This window comes from Sander lucioperca, chromosome 10 (genome assembly GCF_008315115.2).
Source record: "Sander lucioperca isolate FBNREF2018 chromosome 10, SLUC_FBN_1.2, whole genome shotgun sequence".
NCBI classification, from domain to species: domain Eukaryota; kingdom Metazoa; phylum Chordata; class Actinopteri; order Perciformes; family Percidae; genus Sander; species Sander lucioperca.
The window spans coordinates 27,102,910-27,122,044 of record NC_050182.1 but is presented as its reverse complement, the minus strand read 5'-3'; the positions used below and the strand labels follow the sequence as shown (position 1 = coordinate 27,122,044).

At 40.1% G+C, this 19,135-nt stretch overlaps 3 protein-coding genes across 4 annotated transcripts in view; 1 reads left to right on the top strand and 2 right to left on the bottom strand.

Annotated features, from left to right (window-relative positions):
- galnt1 (UDP-N-acetyl-alpha-D-galactosamine:polypeptide N-acetylgalactosaminyltransferase 1) overlaps positions 1–19,135 on the top strand; it is a 179,188-nt gene that overhangs the window by 111,705 nt on the left and 48,348 nt on the right. The window lies entirely within an intron of this gene.
- ino80c (INO80 complex subunit C) lies at positions 8,994–12,577 on the bottom strand. 2 transcript variants are annotated; one of them, XR_004898526.1, is made up of 6 exons: positions 12,282–12,577; positions 11,625–11,741; positions 11,413–11,524; positions 10,863–10,930; positions 10,400–10,760; positions 8,994–10,352 (listed from the first exon to the last, which is right to left on the bottom strand). XR_004898526.1 is itself a non-coding variant. In XM_031299136.2 (5 exons), the coding sequence occupies exons 1-5, from the start codon at positions 12,462–12,464 to the stop codon at positions 10,629–10,631; spliced, it is 612 nt and encodes a 203-aa protein (XP_031154996.1). In that variant the 5' UTR covers positions 12,465–12,577; the 3' UTR covers positions 8,994–10,628. The 2 variants fall into 2 exon arrangements, 1 of the variants encoding a protein (XP_031154996.1); XM_031299136.2 differs by having other exon boundaries at positions 8,994–10,760.
- LOC116049469 (SUN domain-containing protein 3-like) lies at positions 13,524–16,951 on the bottom strand. Its single transcript, XM_031299137.2, has 9 exons — positions 16,760–16,951; positions 16,104–16,194; positions 15,781–15,986; positions 15,562–15,656; positions 15,277–15,397; positions 15,055–15,167; positions 14,770–14,943; positions 14,568–14,657; positions 13,524–14,377 (listed from the first exon to the last, which is right to left on the bottom strand). The coding sequence occupies exons 1-9, from the start codon at positions 16,770–16,772 to the stop codon at positions 14,213–14,215; spliced, it is 1,068 nt and encodes a 355-aa protein (XP_031154997.1). The 5' UTR covers positions 16,773–16,951; the 3' UTR covers positions 13,524–14,212.

Genomic DNA, 19,135 nt, shown 5'->3' with positions numbered 1-19,135 from the left:
GCCTTTAACTTTGCCCTAAACCTTTGGCTATTTCTGTCCTTTTTAACAGTAAAACTAATTAAACGAGCAGCTCGCAGCCAGCGTTCAACCATATGTGAATCTATCTCATAATTCTAGCTGAATTTGTGTTTGCCTTAAATCGTTTCTATTGTGTGTTTTTTTTTTCTCAGTATAACTAATTAGTGAAGGAGCTCCCATCAGCCGTGTGTGAACTTGTGCCTTGTTTGTACTGAAACTGTGTTGGCCACAAGCTATTTCTGTCCCTCATTAGGGATACCATGCTAAGTTGTGAATTTTTACATTTAATGTGTTTTATTTCTACTTTTCTTAAAGCTATAACCAATATTTATATAGCAATGGATGAAACAATTACATGAAATGTGAAAGGTGTCACACAGAAAATTATCATAAGAATCCTCAGTTCTCAGCTCTACGGAGCATTTTATTGTCTTTTAGTTGGTTGTTTTGGTTTTACTGTCCACAACATCGTTCACTCTGATTGTTCTCACCAGAGAAACAGAAGTGGATTTAGTGACTGATGCTGCAAATATTTCTGTCATTTCTGTTAGTGGAAAGCAAAAAAAAGAGCTGAAAGGAGAGTGAATATTGCACATACATTTACCAGGTGGCCAGAAACACGACTCAAATGAATAACCATGTTGCTCTATGTCTGCTGGACTTGGGAGTAAGCGACTGTTGGCTAACGTTCATCATAACAACTTGATAATATATCCATGTTCTGTTTTTAGCTTGTTGTGCTGCCCCAAAGTGTCCAGAAAAATCAATAAATGCAAATGTAACAATACGTTTCTGATCATATATCAAATATGTCAGATGTTGCATTCTCTTGTCTCCTTATATACAGTATGTGGCATGGGGTGGTAATGTATCACACTGTACGCAGATAGTATTTTTTTCTTTTTCACTTTTAGTATTACATTTTCATATCAGTTATTTTGAAAGTGTAGATAACAACAGGCTTCTATCATTGATTGTTCTTTAATTCAGATTTGACAGTTTGTCCTCTGACAGTCACTCAAGTGAAAGTGTCATTCAGTTCACTTCTACTCAGGTTAACAAGATGATTCTATTTCTTAAACAAGCAAGTCAGCAGTCTTTGTAAAAGTCCTCTCCACAACGATGACAATGCTATAATTCACTTCCTGGGTCCCAGAGGGTCAAGCGTGACTCGATCCAATCAGAAACCATGCCAATTAGACGCCTCAACTGGCACTTAATTACCACTCTGAAGAGGCTGATGGGCCATTAATTAGCAGGACATTAACGGGACTGATTGTTCATTAACAGCAGAGCATATTAGAGGAGATAAGCCTCGATTGTTATGGACTCTGGTGGAGGAGAGAAAGGCTGAAGCTGTCTCCAATAGAATTAGATAACCTGCTACGGCAGTCAAGTCTGGGATAATAGTGTTAACAATGGCCATTAAATGGAAATACCACTTACTTTTAATGTTGGAGTATGTCACTCATATGTGCAAGTAACACGCTTCATCTGAACAAGCACTTGAAGCTAATTAACTAGAAAAGTGGTATTGTAAACAGATTATACTGTTTGTTGTTTCTATACTGGGATTAGGAGAAGGACATCTGAAAAATGTCAGTTTCTGTCAAAACAATGCTACCCCTTGAAATATGGTCAACACCACACTGGCAGTGTTCCTGACTCGTTTAAGGAAAAATAGATTTCAAGGAGTCAATTGCAAACAGAAAACCTGATGATACGGACAGTTTTTACAGTCACTCGAGGAGATCAAATCTGGCCAAATTTGTTCAGCCAGATAAATTCAGCCATGTTAAGACTAATGTTGAAACTTTATGTACAGATCTGTACAGAAAGATCAGTGTCTCTGTTCATTGAATTTAATGTGCACTACTGGTACAATAGATATCCCCAAATATTTGTTTGTTCAGCTCTCTTTGGCATTTCTTTATAGCCTGGTTGTAGACCTTTGAATTACTACCCAGAGCTTGTTTTTTTAATGAATCAAATAGGTGGTGTTCATTGGCTGTTTGCCCAGTTGGAAAAAATAACTGAGCCAATCAGAGCTTTGTAGGAGTGAATTGTGCAGAAGAATGAGGACGTCATCTCTCTGTGCCAGAAAAATAACGGCAAATTGTGTCGCAAAGAGCATGGATTAGTTTGACGCAGCTGTACAGGTAGTTATAAGTCAACTTACAAAAATATATTTTAAATTGGCACATTTCTTCTATGAAAAACATTTACTACTCCTAGCAACCGCTACTGCAGCAGTCACTTGTTACTAATCGGTTAGGGTAGAATAAATCAAATTCATCCCCCAACCTCCAAACAAAAATTCATGAATATGATGTCAGCCAAATATCAGGCTGATTTCTTTGTGGATCTTTATGTTACAAACGAAATGAAAAGATAAATTGGGAAAAAAGGGGGTAAAGAACGTAGTCATTTAGTGTCATATTTCAAGTTGTGTTCATCCACATAGTACAGTCAAGAGGAGTTACCCCGATTTTCCACCAGGCGCATCTGCATTTCTCGTGTTCCGACTGGACCAATTTGGGGATTATTAAGTTCCTCTGACCGCAGTTCCTGTAACTCTTTCAGCTCTTACTTCAGGGCAGGGTCTTTTCCCTTTTCCGCATAGGAACCCTTAGTGACCTAGCAACATCTGAAACACAAACAGTACATATTCTTCTGTTGCAATTCGCCTACGTATGCTAACTCATAAGACAAACATGCATTCAACCAGCTAATTGTTAATGCTAGTTAAACTTATCCGTCATTTCGTTTGCCTGTTGCGCTCTGCTCTTCTATCTTCTTCCATCATATTAATTAGGATATTAAGCTGGAGCATTCGTCTTCTGTGTTTCTCTGTTAAGTACTCCAGCCTAGTCTTTAAACGCCGCCGTTCGAACTCTGTTATGAGGATCCCGGCAAGGCACAGCAGGAACATTCCGATGGTGTCCTCCATGCTGGTTTGTTGTTGTATGTGGCGCTAAAGTCTAGTGACGACGCTATAAAGACAGTTTCCGTGCTTGCGTCACTCCCTTACCCCTCCTACCAGTTCCTATGGCCACTTGGCCAGTGCGAATGCAAATGGAAAAAGACGGTTTTGGGGGAGAGTAGTTAGTAGAACTGTTTAGAAGTGGACTGTTCCTATAACGGATATCCTATACGTTCCTGTAACTACTTGGTCGGAAAGAGGCTATTGATGACGAGAGATTCATCTTGGAGGTGGAAAAACATAATACGACATTACAGATCCTTTTAATAAGGACAACGTCAGAAAAGAGAAGGCATGGAGTTATTGTGCTTGGAGTGGAAGGTAGATACTAGCTAATAAACACATGATTGTTCTTTCAAGTACTTGTTGAGACAATAAAATCTGTGAGTCGGGTAGCAAGACTCTCTGCTTCTGAGGTGCTCCCAGTGTGGTAAGGCGCGTGGCGGATGACGGAACAAAACCACTGCGCAGCCGGAACGCAGCGCAGACGCGGCTGGTGGAAAATAGGGGGGTTGGGAAACATCATACTCTACCCACCAGGGGGCGTGTCGATGCAGTGAGATTAAATGTTTGGTTTTGGCTGTCCTGATCTATCTTTGCCTGGTCTGTGTCAGTCCGCCCTAGAGTTTCCCTGGGGAGGAATGTTCTAACATCCCCAACTCTTCATTTCACGCTTCATTTACCGTCACACTCTCCCAAAACACTAACTGTGTGTGTGTGTGTGTGTGTGTGTGTGTGTGTGTGTGTGTGTGTGTGTGTGTGTGTGTGTGTGTGTGTGTGCGTGCGTGCGTGCTCAGGGTCATTCTTTCTCTTCATGTCCATGCTCTTTGCCTCACACTTTCTCTTACACAAGCAAACACACAAACACAAATAATGCACTCAGACACACTTGCTAAAAAGTTAAATGACAGTGTGTATGGGAGACCAGCTTACTGTATATCTGCTGCAGTCAATAGGTACTGGATTGTTCTACAAGGGCAAGCAGAGCAGAAGGCAGAATGGACCAGAGTTCTTATGCACAGTGATATGGATGGATGAAAGCTTTACACACACACACACACACACACACACACACACACTAAGCCAGTAACTGTTGTTTTACCTCTAAAGTCAATGCAATTACCTCTTTCCTCTCTCTGCGGTGTATCCAATGTATGAATATGGCTAGGAGACATGCAGTAAATGTGTGTGATTGTGTGTGTGTTTCTTTGTGAGAAGGTGGAGTAGTTACTGGAGACTGTAGCTCATAAAGCCTTTGCAGGAGCAATATAAACTTTCTTTATAGCTACAGGGTAGAGGATTTTTACAGCAAGGTGGTGCTTAATTTTTTATTTTGCAAAAATGCTTCTATTTACAGTAAAAAAAGTGAGTTGTGATACTCCCATTTATGTGCTAATGTATGGAATATAATGGTCAGGAAATCAGCATTATACACTTCCAGGGGAGACGGATCATTTGCAAGTTCATTCAAAGTCATCCAAGATTATGTTTTGCAGTCAGCAGTTGAAATTCACACAACAGCCATCAGACAGTTAATTGGATTTTGGAGCTGAGCTGGTGATGAAATATAAGGTCTGAGACACAGGTTCAAAGATACACACACACTTAAGCACAGTGAGGCATGAGTTGCATCACTAGCAGCAGTGTGAATGGATGGGCACAATCATTACACGCACACAAACACACAATGGTAGGTAGGTATGAATAGATGGTCTGTCTCGTTGGTGAGATTGGTTCCATCTGTCGTGTAGAGGGTTGCAGGGTCACATCCCTCCTATTACATCTCTCTCCGTTCAATGACACTTTATTCACCTGAATGTAGGTTCTGCGATGGATGGAGCTAATCTGAGCAACAGAGAAAGATGGGAAGGCAAGTTTAGTTAGTTAGATAGATAGATAGATAGATAGATAGATAGATAGATAGATAGATAGATAGATAGATAGATAGATAGATAGATATCTAAAGTAAATGCAATCTCCTGTTGCTAGATATGAGACTACATGTGGTTTCAGAAATACAATATAGTATGAATGTGCCAGAAACCCCACTTCCTGGACCTCAAACAGGCTTAGCTGAAAGTCAACAGATAGTGTAGTAGTCATTGTGTTATTTTCCACAGGCAACAGTCACAGCAGGCAACTTTTACACATACAAACAGGCCTAAATTAGTATCTCCACTACAGAAATAGTGGGCTAGGCTAATGAGTATGAGGGCAGAGGATAACACAAACATACAAGAAGAGAGGCAGATAGACAGAGGAAGATGGACTGACAGAAGTCTTATCAATCAAAGGCCGAAGCAGAGTGCTAATCCCCCAGCCAACAGAGATAGAAGAAGAGCCAGGTGAGGAGCAAGACGACCAGGAAGGTGAGATAGGAGTGGACAGGACAGGAAAAGGGAGAGAAGGAGAAAGATAGCAAGGAGACTGTGAATGTGGACCATTGAAGGACAATCATTGTCTATCAACATGAAGAATTACCTTTCTCTCTGTCCCTTATGCCCACACGCGAGCGCACATACACACACAGGGGAACAAGTTGACCTGTGAGGGAACACTGATTGAATCTTCAGTGGGATTAACAGGGATTTAGCCCAGTGTAATGATATCTGAATGAGTTGATTAGCTATCTGATGACACTTTGCTGTTTGACCTCTACAGCCCAATAACAACTAGTAACTTGTTCGCTTAGGCTGCATTCAAACAGGCAGAGAAAGAAAAAAACTCATATGGAACTCCTTGAGGCGGCTAAATGAACCATGACAGTGTGTCACTGTGTGGGCAGCCATGGCATGATCAGTTGTGGTTAAAGATCAGTTTTCATGTGGTTTGTCCCTGTTGAGACAGGGACACACAAGCAGTGACAAAATACAACCATGATGGGCAAAAGTTTCCCAAGAAGGCAAAAGTACAACAACAAATATAGCTGCAAGCTGTGATTTAAGACGGCCACATACAAATTGAGATGATGTTGAGTGAAAAGGGGGCAAGAAAGAAGTTTCTAGAGAAAATAGCTGCCTAAGCATCACAAAATGCTATATTAATAATAAATCAACTGTAAGACCGTAAAATCTGTGAAAATGGGTATACTGCATTAAATACATTTTTAGTAGATTGTCAACTTCAAGTTTAAGTTTATCTTTATTTTCCTTTAGGGGTTAGGTTAGTCATGCAACCAGGTAAAACTATGTAATGTGGGGGAACAAATGCTAAAACCTACCACACAAAATACAATGAATGTGAAAGGAAAGTCTCTATCAAACCTGGAGTAATCAAGCTGCCACCATACAACCCAAACATACAATAATATGTATATAAATCAATACAATACAATACAATAATTAAGTAGATCTGAACACGTTCAATAAATACTACAGAAATAAAAAACATTGCATTTACAGGTATGTTCATTACCTGCATTCGTGCGTGCATGCGCGTGTGTGTGTGTGTGTGTGTGTGTGTGTGTGTGTGTGTGTGTGTGTGTGTGTGTGTGTGTGTGTGTGTGTGTGTGTGTTAAATACCAGCTGTGCCACTGGGATTCGAAAACATTGGAGTGGCGGTGCAGGGAAAGTTCTTCTTTTATCTCTTGACAGATCTTTTGTTCAGAACTTGATTTAGATTTCAGCTGCACTCCTCCCATCTCCAACACAGATGCTGTGTAAGGATTGTGGAGCTTTGCTCTTTTTTCACATCTACCTGCACATTGCCATTCGCTGCAAAAAGTGCATGTAACTGGTGTGACAGTGGGTTTCAGGAAGGAAGTTACAAGTAAGTAGTAAGTACGCTTTTTTTCGCTGTCTGAACTACGATACATTTTAGTGGAAGTACTCTGCTTTCATTCTCATAGATGTCTTTGCCTGGTGATCAACTGCTGTGAGCTTGGTGCTTGTTTGCGCATAGCCATGTAGAAGATCATTAAAGTTACAAATCTGATCATTCTACATGTGTCTAAAGCTGATCACTGTCTTTAGCTAGGTGTTCAATGTCATGTTGAATCTAATGCAGGATAGCTTCACCACCACCACAACCATAAACATTGTGCCTCAACCGCTGTAACAAAATAGTTTATATGGTGAAGCAGCATCGAATAAATTGAGACTGTTATGTCTTTGTTAACAGGGAGTAAAGAAGTTCACAATGCCACTTCTGCTGTGCCAATAGGTCAAAAACATAAATATGAAAGTTCCCCTGCTGGCTCAGCAGGCACTGGAGTTGGTCTATCGATCAGCTTACCAGAGCTGGGGGTGCAATCCATTTCTCTGACTTGACATTTGAGGGTAGTTCTCATGGATTTAATGCATCATGGCTTCTATCAACAGCTTTTACACAGCTTGTTGTGAAAGGCTCATCCTTATGTCTGTACAGTCGTGACAGCTACTCCCTGCATGTGATGGCATGCTGAGTCATGTCTCTTCACAAAGAGAAGAGAAAATGAGAATGAGAAAAGCAGTCCAGGAAAAACTGTACTGGGAAGTGAAATAAACTATATAATTACTGTCTTTAGGCATTATACAGCACCGTAGCCATCTCCATCATCGTGAAATGTGACAGTGACAAAAACCTGAGGGCAAACAGGCCCTAAATGAGCACCAAGATGACATTAGTTCACCCAAGTGCATCTCCCTAGTTTTGGAGAAACTCGCCTACAGAAGTTCAGCAAAGTATACATTGGAAACAAAATCTAAGGAGGAGATTTTAGCAAGTCTGTCTGTGCATTCCGTGAAAACACACATCCTGTGAAATGCAGCAGGTGCCAAATCCTCCATCAAAGGAAGATTTCATGCACACGACAAGTTTATTGGTGATGGTAGTTAGGATTGAACTGTAGGCCTAAATTGCTTACATCCATTTCCATTTAAATATTACAATTTGTAATGATTCATGATGATTTAGTCATCTGCCTGTTTAAATCAGTGTGCTTGTATTTTTATTATAATTATGGATACTATATATCACTTTTAGCAAAGCCTGTTTGTCACCTAAACTTGTCAGCCTTTTGTTAACTATGCACCAAAACTATGGAATTCCCTACCCAAGGCTATAATAGATGCAAGCTCTGTGAACATTTTTAAATGGCAATTGAAAACATATTTATTCAGCATTGCACAGCCTTTTACTAGTTGGTATTTATCAATCACCTGCTGATGAATGGAAGGATTTGAATGGATTGAATACATAGAAATGATCTTGCTTCGGTACAATTGGGAAATCTCAGACTTTGCTCAGTAATGGACACACTTGTGTGATCTGGAGGAGTCACTATGGGGCTGGGACACCGAATACACTCAGCAACATTTGGATGGCAGCCCGAGCAGAGCTCTGGCGCACCCAGGTGGAGACACAGTGTGACTGAGAAGACAGGTGTACCTTGAGGATTTGTTTGCTGCGTAATAAGTGAAAAACAGCTCGCATGCTGCTATTTTCCTTTTATTTTGGAGTTGATTGGCTCAGTTAAGCAGATGTATGCAATACATATTCATATAAAGATACTCATGCAAGGCATGTATACTACAGGTTTATATCACTTCACTTGAGGACTTAACCCTAACCTCATTCTGACTTTAGCCCTAAACACAAACTGATACTACCACTTTATACTTTCTTGGACACAGCAAAGATGCCCCAAAATGTAAAAGCACACACACACACACACACACACACACACACACACACACATGCTTGTAGACACACACAGACACATTGTAGCGGGTCATGTGCTTGGGTAGCAAAAAGCCCTGGCACTGTTCATTAATCACTATGTTGAGGTTTTGATGCCACAGCAGGAATGGAAATGCAGGTCTGACTCTCATAGATATACTATACTGCCTTCATCAGCTTCAACAAAGTCCAGAGCTGGGAGAAGTAACACTCAGGCATGAGCAAAGACTGGTCATCTGCAGAAATACTAATATGTTTGTATATCTTTGGAACATATCACCCAGTGTCACTCATGTATGTTTTAATAGCTTTTGGGCAACAATGGGATCTTATGGCAACTTATTATTCTTTATTGGTAACATATACAGCTGACTTATTTCAAACAAAGACTTCTGGTCGATCTGTATTCACAGGGCCTGTGTAAACAAAGCATCAAGAAAGGATTGCAGAATAATTATAATCTAAATTAGCAAGTGTATCTCCCCATCTCAACAGGTAAGACATCATAGCTCATTGGTCAGAGTGGTGGGCTTACAGATGTAGGTTTGATTGATATTTACTTTTTATCAATCAAACCTTTTTATAATTTTCCCAAGCTCCATTCTACTGACAGGTGAAAACACACGTACCTAGAGCTGTCCACTTGTGAACAGATCATTCAGGACGGATGTTAAAACCAGGTCGGAACGGGGCCTTAATGGCTGTGCTTTATTCTTAGTTTTTGCATAGGGATCATTCACATGAGAAATACAAGGGTCCTCATTCATCAAGTGTGTGAAAAATTGGGTAAAATATACCATGGAAATGATCCTGGATGCCTGTCATGTGTGATTAATGAGCCATCCTCACTCTACCAGTCGGAGAGCAAATCATACATCAAATGCAGCTGTGGAATTAGAACCATGTGGAACCAATTCCACATTTACATATGGCGCATGTGAAATTAGGCCTGCTTGGTGACTCCTGGCTTAAGACTCCGGCTTGGCCCAGCCACATTTGCATAGCTTACATACATGCAGGCTACTGCAGAGAACAGACAATCCAAGAAACAGAAAGTGCAGCAGCAGGTGTGGATGTTTTAGTGAAGGCACAGGGGAGTGTTTTATATCAATGTCCAACAAGTTTGATTAAACGTTGTCATATAAGCACAACTGAGATGAAAAGTGATTTCAGCTACCGATTTCTTTCCTGTCTCGATCTACTAAGAAAATGTGTATTATACAAAGGAAAAAGAGAGACACTGAAATCCAACTTCAACAAACAATGCAAGTAAGCTGACTGACGGTCTGAAATAGACAAACTCTTTCCAACAGCTTTGTAACATTTTTGTCTACTTCTCTCTAGCCCAACCTCACTGCATTTACACCACTGGAGCCAGATGTTCTACCACAAGGAGGTGTACAGCATCCTAGCCAGTAATACTTGTATTCAGTACTTGAGAAACAACTATGTTTCCCAAGGATTTAGCAGGAGCAAATACACACCAAGGTCTCAAATTTGCCTCAGGGTTTATAGGAACACTTAATGGGAAAATATCATCAAGGATACTGGGAAATGTATGAACAAATAAGAATAAGAAAATCATATTGCTGACTTTTGACATATGAACACTTTCTGTCCCCTTAAAGAATAAAAAATGTTCACCGGACATTCTCGGATAGAGTGCCATTTTAATATCCAGTTATTGACAACAAACATGTCTCACAAATAAACTAAGCAATCACTCAAACATTCGTTTTTTTCGAATTGAAAAAACAAAAACTTGTTGCATTTATTTTGTCACACAGTAACAATTCTGACTCAGATTGCCTTCTTAAAACAGCAGTGCAAATGTTTAGCAGTGGCCTGTGAGCTCCAGCTGTTCTGTCCTGTGCTCTCAGTGTCTCCTGGCTGGCCCAACAGCTTCCTACACTGACATGAGTTCAGTTCTGGTTTGAACCTGTTTTAGGTTTCAAGCCTTGCTCGGCTGTCAGGGCACGATGCAAGTTGCCTTTCGGAGGGCCAGGTAGCCTGTGACAACATCAGTGGGGAGGAGGCGGATGTAGGAGAACTCCTCAGAGGATGTGAAGCGTAGCTTTGTCTGAGGGTCTGTGTAGTTTGCCTGAGGAAAGACAAGAGAGACAATACAGTGTGTGCTTTATACAAGACTTAAAAGGTATTTTCTTTATTGTACAATAAGACCTTTTGCACAGTGATAACTCACAGGGAGTCCAGAGATGTCAGAGTACTTCTTGGGCGGCTTCAAGGAGGGAGGGGCGTCAATGCTGTAGTCTGTGAACACAGAAAGCTCATAAATTAAACTATGGATTAAAACTGTCCCAATATGGCAGTTCTTCTAAAAGTGACATGGACTTATCAATGCAGTCTTCTATTTATTATACAGCTTTGTCATACAGTATACTGTAAAGAACTTTCAAAGCCTCTTTTTGCCAAAACATTACACCATGTTGACCTGAAAATCATTTAAAATGCATTTAGCGAAGACAAATTTGATGTATCGAGTCTTGAATTCAGTTTCAAATTAGTCATCGGTAGTATTAAAATGAAACACTGGAATTAATATAACCTTTTGCTTTAAAACTTTAAAAATGTAAATGTAAGATTTGTTGCACACCTTAGACATTATTCATGAACTGAATAGTTCATGTCTTGGGCATTAGGGTTAGAATACAGAAATAGAGCCTACTTGTTTAGAGATAAAAAAAATAAAAACATGTACGTGTATCAGGTAAAAATAAGATACAAAAACTCACAGTTGGGATCGTTGAGCTTCCAGGGTAAAGTCCGCTCCAAAGCCAGAATCTGTTTGAGATTCTTCCAGGTCCTGTTCTTTTTACCTGCTGCTGCTCCACCAATCCCAGAATGCTGCCGAGATTAAGAGAGTTAAAAAGGGAGGCAAGGGGAAATTGAGGGGAAAGTCACAGAAGCAGATGAACTTAAAACCCAGATGGATGCAGACACTCACCATAAATGTGGGGTCTTTGAAGGGTGGAGGCTTTGCTGTGGACTCAGTGATGGCAATTGGTCCGCAGTCAACTGTTCCCATTGCCTTCACCTCAGCCACCAACTCCACTCCTGTTATCTGAGGAAGAGTGAAAGACAAACACACATTTTAAGCTACTTGTTTTGCATGTTTCCATGTAAACAAAGTGTAAACACAGTGTAACATAATCATAAAGGAACAATTTAATAAGTGTCCAGCTATTATGACACTGATACTTGTACTACATACCATATTTGTACTTCCTGCAGTTTTGTACACTGTGTGTTTGTGATGTACTGTTTATTTGGCTGCCTTTAGATCTGAAACAATTGCTATTAGCAACTATTTTGATAATTGATCAGTCATTTAAGTCAGTTTTCAGGCCTTTCTTTGTTTCGATTAATCAAGAAACGTATCTGCAGATTATTCAATAATGAAAATATTTGCAACCCTTCTTGCATTGCATCTTAACAGCTTTGCATTTTTCTTGCACATTTCATTTGTCTAGAAGTACAATTGAACAAACCCAGACCCTGTTTGTATTTTTTTATTATCAATTATGCTATTCTGAGCTCTGAGTAATGTTCAGTAATAACACTACAGGCAGACAGTGTAACAAATAACATTACTGTCTATCACCTGTGTCTGTATTGTTGGTGTCGCTGTCAGCTGGCCTTTCTTCTTCTTGCTGCTGCTGCTGCTCCCGGTGGCCTGCTGAGCGGCAGAAACCGCCAGACTACCGGGACGTTTCTTCCCCCGGAGAGCGGCAGAGCTGGCGGCTGCCGGCTGAGCCCGGGCGGTTATAGGGATCTGAGATGCCATTTGTGGAGAGCAAAGTCGTTGCAATACGATATGATACACCTTTTGCTCTCGATACTTAGCATTAGCCGGCTAACATCCGGATACATCGCTTCACCCGGATATGAATTGTTTCACTTCTGGGAACAACTTTATAAATCGTTAAAATAATAATTATAATTAATAATAATTTATAAATATGGTTATAGGCCTAGTATATATTTTATCTGAATTTAAAATGTGTAACTACAAAAATACACAAATACGTTTTAGTGTATGTTATAAATGTGAATGCAGTAAAACAAAACAAATATAACGTTATGGGCTTTATAGTTTTTATTTTTAATTTGCGTTGTTCAGATAACATTACTTATATCATATTATGAGACCATATGTATTCAGAGACTATAATACAAACAAGAGAGAGGGAGATTAAAAAGGAATCCTCAGCAGAAACAACACATAACATATAAATAAATAAAAAAATAAAAAATTCACTTTCGAGATTTGTATTTATCAAAGCAGTCGTTTTTATTTGTCCTTGTGCAAATGCTGCAATTGTTCAAGGTTTTCACAGTTTAGTACCTTAAATAGCACAGCCTGTTGATATGTTTCTAAAAAAAATTGATATTTCTAGGGGGGGGGGGGGGGGTTCTGATGAAAAATGGTGTAGCATGTGAACTCACTAAGGGTGTTTTTCTTTATTAAAGTGAAAAACCAAAACCTTAAAGGAATACTCACCATATTGTTGAACCAAACATGTTACACATACAGTATGTCTTGTGGTTTGATGTGTGTCAACCACTGGACCTTGATCAGTCAATGAAAACAATGAGCTACAGTATGAAATCAGAGCGCATGCATTATTTACAATAACCGACTTGATTTGTTTATGAGTTTTTCAAGTTTATATTCTATTTTCATCTGAATCTGGCATTTTTTATGTTGTTTGTTATCATAAGTAAATATTAAATTATTTGTTGAAGTTGTTTCATGATCAACAATGTTATATTTTTATGTTCTTTTATACTCATATCAAGGTAGCACTTAAGGATTTTAAATAAAAGACAAAACAAGCAGACATTTTTTTTCTTGATCTTTATTTTTAGGATTATTACATTCATATAAATGCAACCAATTAACCTAAACTGCACATATTTTGTGTGGGAGGAAACCGGAGACGACCCGGAGTAAACCCACGCATACACAGAGAGAATATGCAATCTCTGCACAGAGTCAGAACCATAGACAGTCCTTCCTCTGTGCGGCTACAGTGCTCACCACTGTGCCACCGTGTAGCCCTCAGACTGAAACCATCTGTGAATACATAGCCGTTGTGTTGTGGAATTTAGAAGAAGAAGAAGAAGAAGAAGAAAGAAGACATGCTCTTAATGATCCCTTAGGGGAAATTATATAAAGTGTGAGAGTAAAGAGTGACAGAAAATACCAGCAAATGGCTAAGTGGTGTTGACAGCCACATATCTCTTCTTTTCACCTTGCAGGGAGGAGGTTTCGCTGGAAGCAAGTATGGTGAACCTTCACAGTACACCATACTTCCCCCTAGCATCTACCCACCCACCCTGTCCTCCCCTGTACAAGTGTCCCACCCAGCCAATTGGAGTCGCTATCATAGCTCACCACCCACTTACACTAAAAAATAAACCTAACACTTGCTGGTATTTTATGACTGCAAATTCCACAACACAAGGTTAAATTAAGCCTATTTATCCACAGATGGTTGGAATCTGATTTAATTTTACACAAATGCATACTTATCTGTCTCTGCACCCAGATGTTGGTGTCCTGTCTGCTCCTTTGTGTCCTTCGTCTGCCAGCGACCCATGGACCTTGAAACTGTATAGACAGGTGTAGTCAGGATTGCCCCAGTTGGTCTCGACTTGCAGCTTTACATGGTGGAAGACACCTTTTTTATGATCCTAAAAGACGTGAGGAATGAGCAGAGTGAGGAATGAGCAGAGTGAGCAAAAACAGAGAGGATGGAAAATAAGCGATATAATGAGTACAATAAGGACAGACAAACTGTAACTCTTATGATATATATTAGCTTGTGGGTGAAATTAAAAAAAATGCATTTGCGTGTGTTTCATTGCATGGTGTAATACTCACAGGTAGTTTGAAAGTCTGTGATGAGTCCCCATCCTGATCATAAAGAAAGGTTCCAAGTGGGGTTCCTTCTTCATCAAAAGTCTTCATGCCCTGCAAGAGAGAAAAATAGAGATCCAGTTGAACACCTTGTTGTTCTCTATGTGATGTGTCAGTGAAATACACAGGACGTCTGCAGTGTAACAGTGTTCAATTTGTGACTTACCCAGACAGAAAACTCCTTGGGGGCGCTAGTAATGGTGCCAGTTGGGGACAGGTTCCTTGAAAAGTGACTCAGTGACACGTGGCTTATGGTGACTGGGTGGGATAGCTTAATGAAAACGTGTCCACGCTCACCTGCAAAGGGCCAGCAGTGCCCTATAACCAGGGGTGAGTCTCCCTGAGGAAAGAAAGAGTATAAAAACAGAGTTTAGATGGTATGTTGTAATAGGCAATAAAACAATCACAAACATAATATCATACCTATGTGATTTGTGTATGTAGTTCCTACCTTAATTACAGTCTCTGGGTCTGCACTTTTTAACCACATAGGTATCCAGAGAAAACTCCAGCCTGCTGGTGCATGGTATGTTGTTGAGGAGAGATGAGATAAAACACAGGCCCCTGCAGACAAAAACACAGAAAGTGAGAAAGCAATTTTAAAACAAAAAAACTATGTGTGCAAATTACAATCTGACAGACGAAAATGATAACGGTGATTTAGATGTCTCACCTTGTGACTCCAGAGCGTAGTTGGGCAGTGTGTCCGCCACCGGTAGCAGGTAGTTTTCTAACCTCAGCTGCCTGTCCTGCAGCTTTCTTATTTGCTTTGCTAGCTCTTCACATGATGCAGCCTGTAAGTGAGTGGAGATTCATTTAATGATGCATGCTGACATCAATGTGTGATTCACATTTTGGTTGGGTGAAAACATTTTTGGACTGCAATTGTGTTTATACAGTAGATGCACAGAAAGAATGTAAGTAAGAGAGAAAGCCAAGCTGCTTGTTTGGGTCATACCATAGTCGTATGGGTAACGTAAGTTGAGACAGGTGACTCTGAGGGTCCGGAGTCCAGAAAGCTGCTGTTCAGAGCCTGGATCAAGTATGCCAATCCTGTTGGATGGAGAAATAAAGTATAGGAGAAACCAGTCAGGGATGTTTTATTCAAAAGATAGAGACTCAAACTTACAAGCTGATGAACTAGATAAAATTGTTTGTGGAAGGAGAGATTGCTTACCAAAACACAGGGGGACTAGGAAGAAGAGAATGCCAAAAATCTTGAACACAGTGGAGGCCCTGCTGTTGGTGTTTTGGATACTAAGTATGTTGCTGTTTCGGTTAGTGAGTATGTCGCTGTCTGTGTTTCTCTTTCTGTTCTTCTGTTCTTCTGTTCTGTGGCTGGTACTTAACTGAGAAGTGTTCCTACGATGTCTTCTGAAAATCCTGGATGAAAGGAAAATGAAGATGTATAATGAAGAAAGTATGACATACCATACATATACAGCATGACTGTGGCATACACACACACACACACACACACACACACAAACTCCAGCTTACCTGTACCTGGTCTCCTTGTAGCAAATTAAGGGTTCTCCCTCAGTGTCGTAGTATCCTGTTGAATTCAATCGAGAGCTTTTTCGTGATGTGACTGTCAACGAAACGAGAGCAGAGGAGAGGGTCAGTCACTCACTGTAACAAGTTATGTCATACACTTTGAACTGTTAGTTTTCTAATTATAAGACATCTACTATTGGAAGCAACTCAGTGCATGTCAATAGTTTTATGTTTTTAAGCATCAGATACACAAGAACCAAAAAACTGTCAGAGATGTGTTGACTTTACAGTCATTTTTGAGGGTTGCAGTTTGTGGTGGATAAGCTTTTTAACCATCTACTCTTCTTTTTGTGAATATAGTCTTCAACATAGACATAGAAATAACTTAATGTCGCAAAGTTTTGGGATTGGATGTTTTGTCAAATTAGAAACTTTGCCGCTATAGTAGGAAATGTACAAAAGCCATGACTGGATTACATTTTTCTTGAAAAGTGTGTCAAACATTTTGTCAAGCCCCATTTACATAACATTATTAGAAACATCTCTCTCACACAGCTTGCATTATACATCTCCCAAAGGTATGACTTATCACATTAGGCCTACACATCTGAATATTTTATAGCAGAAACCATACCATACTGATACTGATTTAGGCCTACCTTCACTCGGCATGTCTGTAGCGTCGTAGATCAATTCAATTCAAGTCTTGAGTCTTGTTTCCTTCAGAAGGCTAGTTTCGAGTTGTGTTCACTGAGAAATCAGGTAGCCTAATGAAATACAATCTATAAAGAATCCCTAAGCTAATTGTTGCGTTCCGCATTCTATTCGCATCATAATGAACTGTAGAATGAATGAACGTAGAACCGTTCTCTTCCATGTGTAGAACGCGGCACGCATTCTCTCTCTCTCTCTCACACACACACACACACACACACACACACACACACACACACACACACACACACACACACACGGGTAATAATTGTATTATATTACATAATATAATATATCCTTATTTAATTTGTTTAGGCAAACCCAAATAGCCTATACAAAACGCTATAGCCTACGTATGGCATAATAATACATTAAAACGCTAAATAAAAACACAATGAATAGGAAAATTAAATCAAGAAAAACAACAGTTAGTAGGCCTATTTCTAAAACCAATATTAATATTGATATTACTGTAACCTGTAGGCTCAGCAGCTGATTGCCTTCTGTCAGTGGAGTGCTGCTGCCACCGTGTGTTTGATGGGATCGGTGCAGACTCAAGCAATCACATCACAGCCTAATAGAGAACATTCACTGTGAAGACAATTACTTTTTTAGCTCCGCAATGGACCCAAATGATAAAGCTGCTGATTTGTGATAATCAGTTTTTTGCGACCAATTGTCATGAAAACGTGTGTCCTCTCTTTTTTTGGTAACCCATAATGCAAGCACACACTGCTTACTCTTTACGTGTCCATGAGTTGTTAGCAGTTTGAACCAAAGTGATTTTCTCCTCTTGACCTAGATTGTTTAATCTGAATCCGAATCTGAAACTGTTAGAGGCCTGAAGAGGTCAAACTATTAAGTACTTCACAAGAAAAAAGCAAAGCTCAGAGAAATGTCAGAAAAAGAGAAATCTAAAATTGAGTAGCAACACGTTTTTGTTTTTTTTCCTGTACCAATAATCATTTTGTGAGCCCTTACATTCCTTGCACCCCCCAGGTTAGGAAGCACTGCCATAGCACACTGTTTGGTTTATATGTTAGCATGGTCAAATAATTATACAAAGTCCTATTTTAATATAGCTATAAAAGCAAAGACACTTCCTTTGACCTGACCTGTGAAAGAGTGAAAGTGAGAAAAACATTTCCTTCCAGGGATCTATAAAGTAGTTCAGGTAAAATTAAACAAGCTTACCTGTCAGCATTACTCTGCGGGCTGTAGTGGCCCCTGGTAATCTGCTGGTTGATTAGAGCAGGATGCTATGTCTTGGGAGGTACATGGTTATAGTCTTGTCGTTCACAGTGTTTCACACAAACACCTTTGAGGGGAAAGTGCCTCTAGCATATCCATCAGTCTACGCTGGCCCACTAGGGAAGGACCTGTCAGCATCCAGACATCTCCTCACAAAAAAGATCTACATCAAAATTCAACACAGTGCCCTCTGAGCTGCTGCAGAGACCTTGATGAACTGAGGGATGCTAGTGTAATACTGTGGATGTATATTTGAGACACACACAGAGAAGCCTTACTGCTTCTTTGCTGTCCTTGTCCTGTCTTATACAGTAAATAGAGGACCACACACGCAGGGGAAATGCTGATTCAGAGGAAGGTCTTTCCAAATGTCTCATTCATTTTTCAGCGCTGGCACACTGCTGCTGCCAGCTACATGAATAAAGTATATCTAGAGACTCTGCTCAGGCTCAGTTGCAAACAGATATGAATGTTTTATGGGTGAAGTTAAACTATGAGCTATAACTGTGAGGCATTGGACCCGCACACCCCTTTCCTGAACACACCCCTTTCTGTGTCAGGCCAACAGCAGGTTGGAGCAGCATGCTAGAACCAGCGACATCAAAGTCAAAGATTTTGCACCAGCTGTACTCAAGCTTACAGTCTAAACACACCTGGGTGATACGCAGAGCTCCTCTGTCAAACAAGGGAAACTGCTGTGTATTGCTCAGCTGTCTGCGATGCTCTCAAAACCATCATGTTGCTACAAATAGCCATAGAAAAGGCATTTTCATGGTGAAGTTGATTTTCAAGTTGACACGCACACACACATATGCATGCTGCTAGGGATGCAATTTAAAATGAGATTATGTGCGTGTTGGTGGGGTTTTCTGCTCCAGTGACTCTGGTATGCAAGCCAAACATGTAAGCCACAGCCTGAAGCACAACTTATTGATCTGTGTCAGCAGGCCATTGACTGGTGCTGGATATGTGTCAATGTTTGTAATGGGGATGGATAGCTCTCACGTGTGTGTGTGTGTATACAGTTGGCAGAGCCTACATAGTTTAAGGACATTTGTATGTGTGTAAAG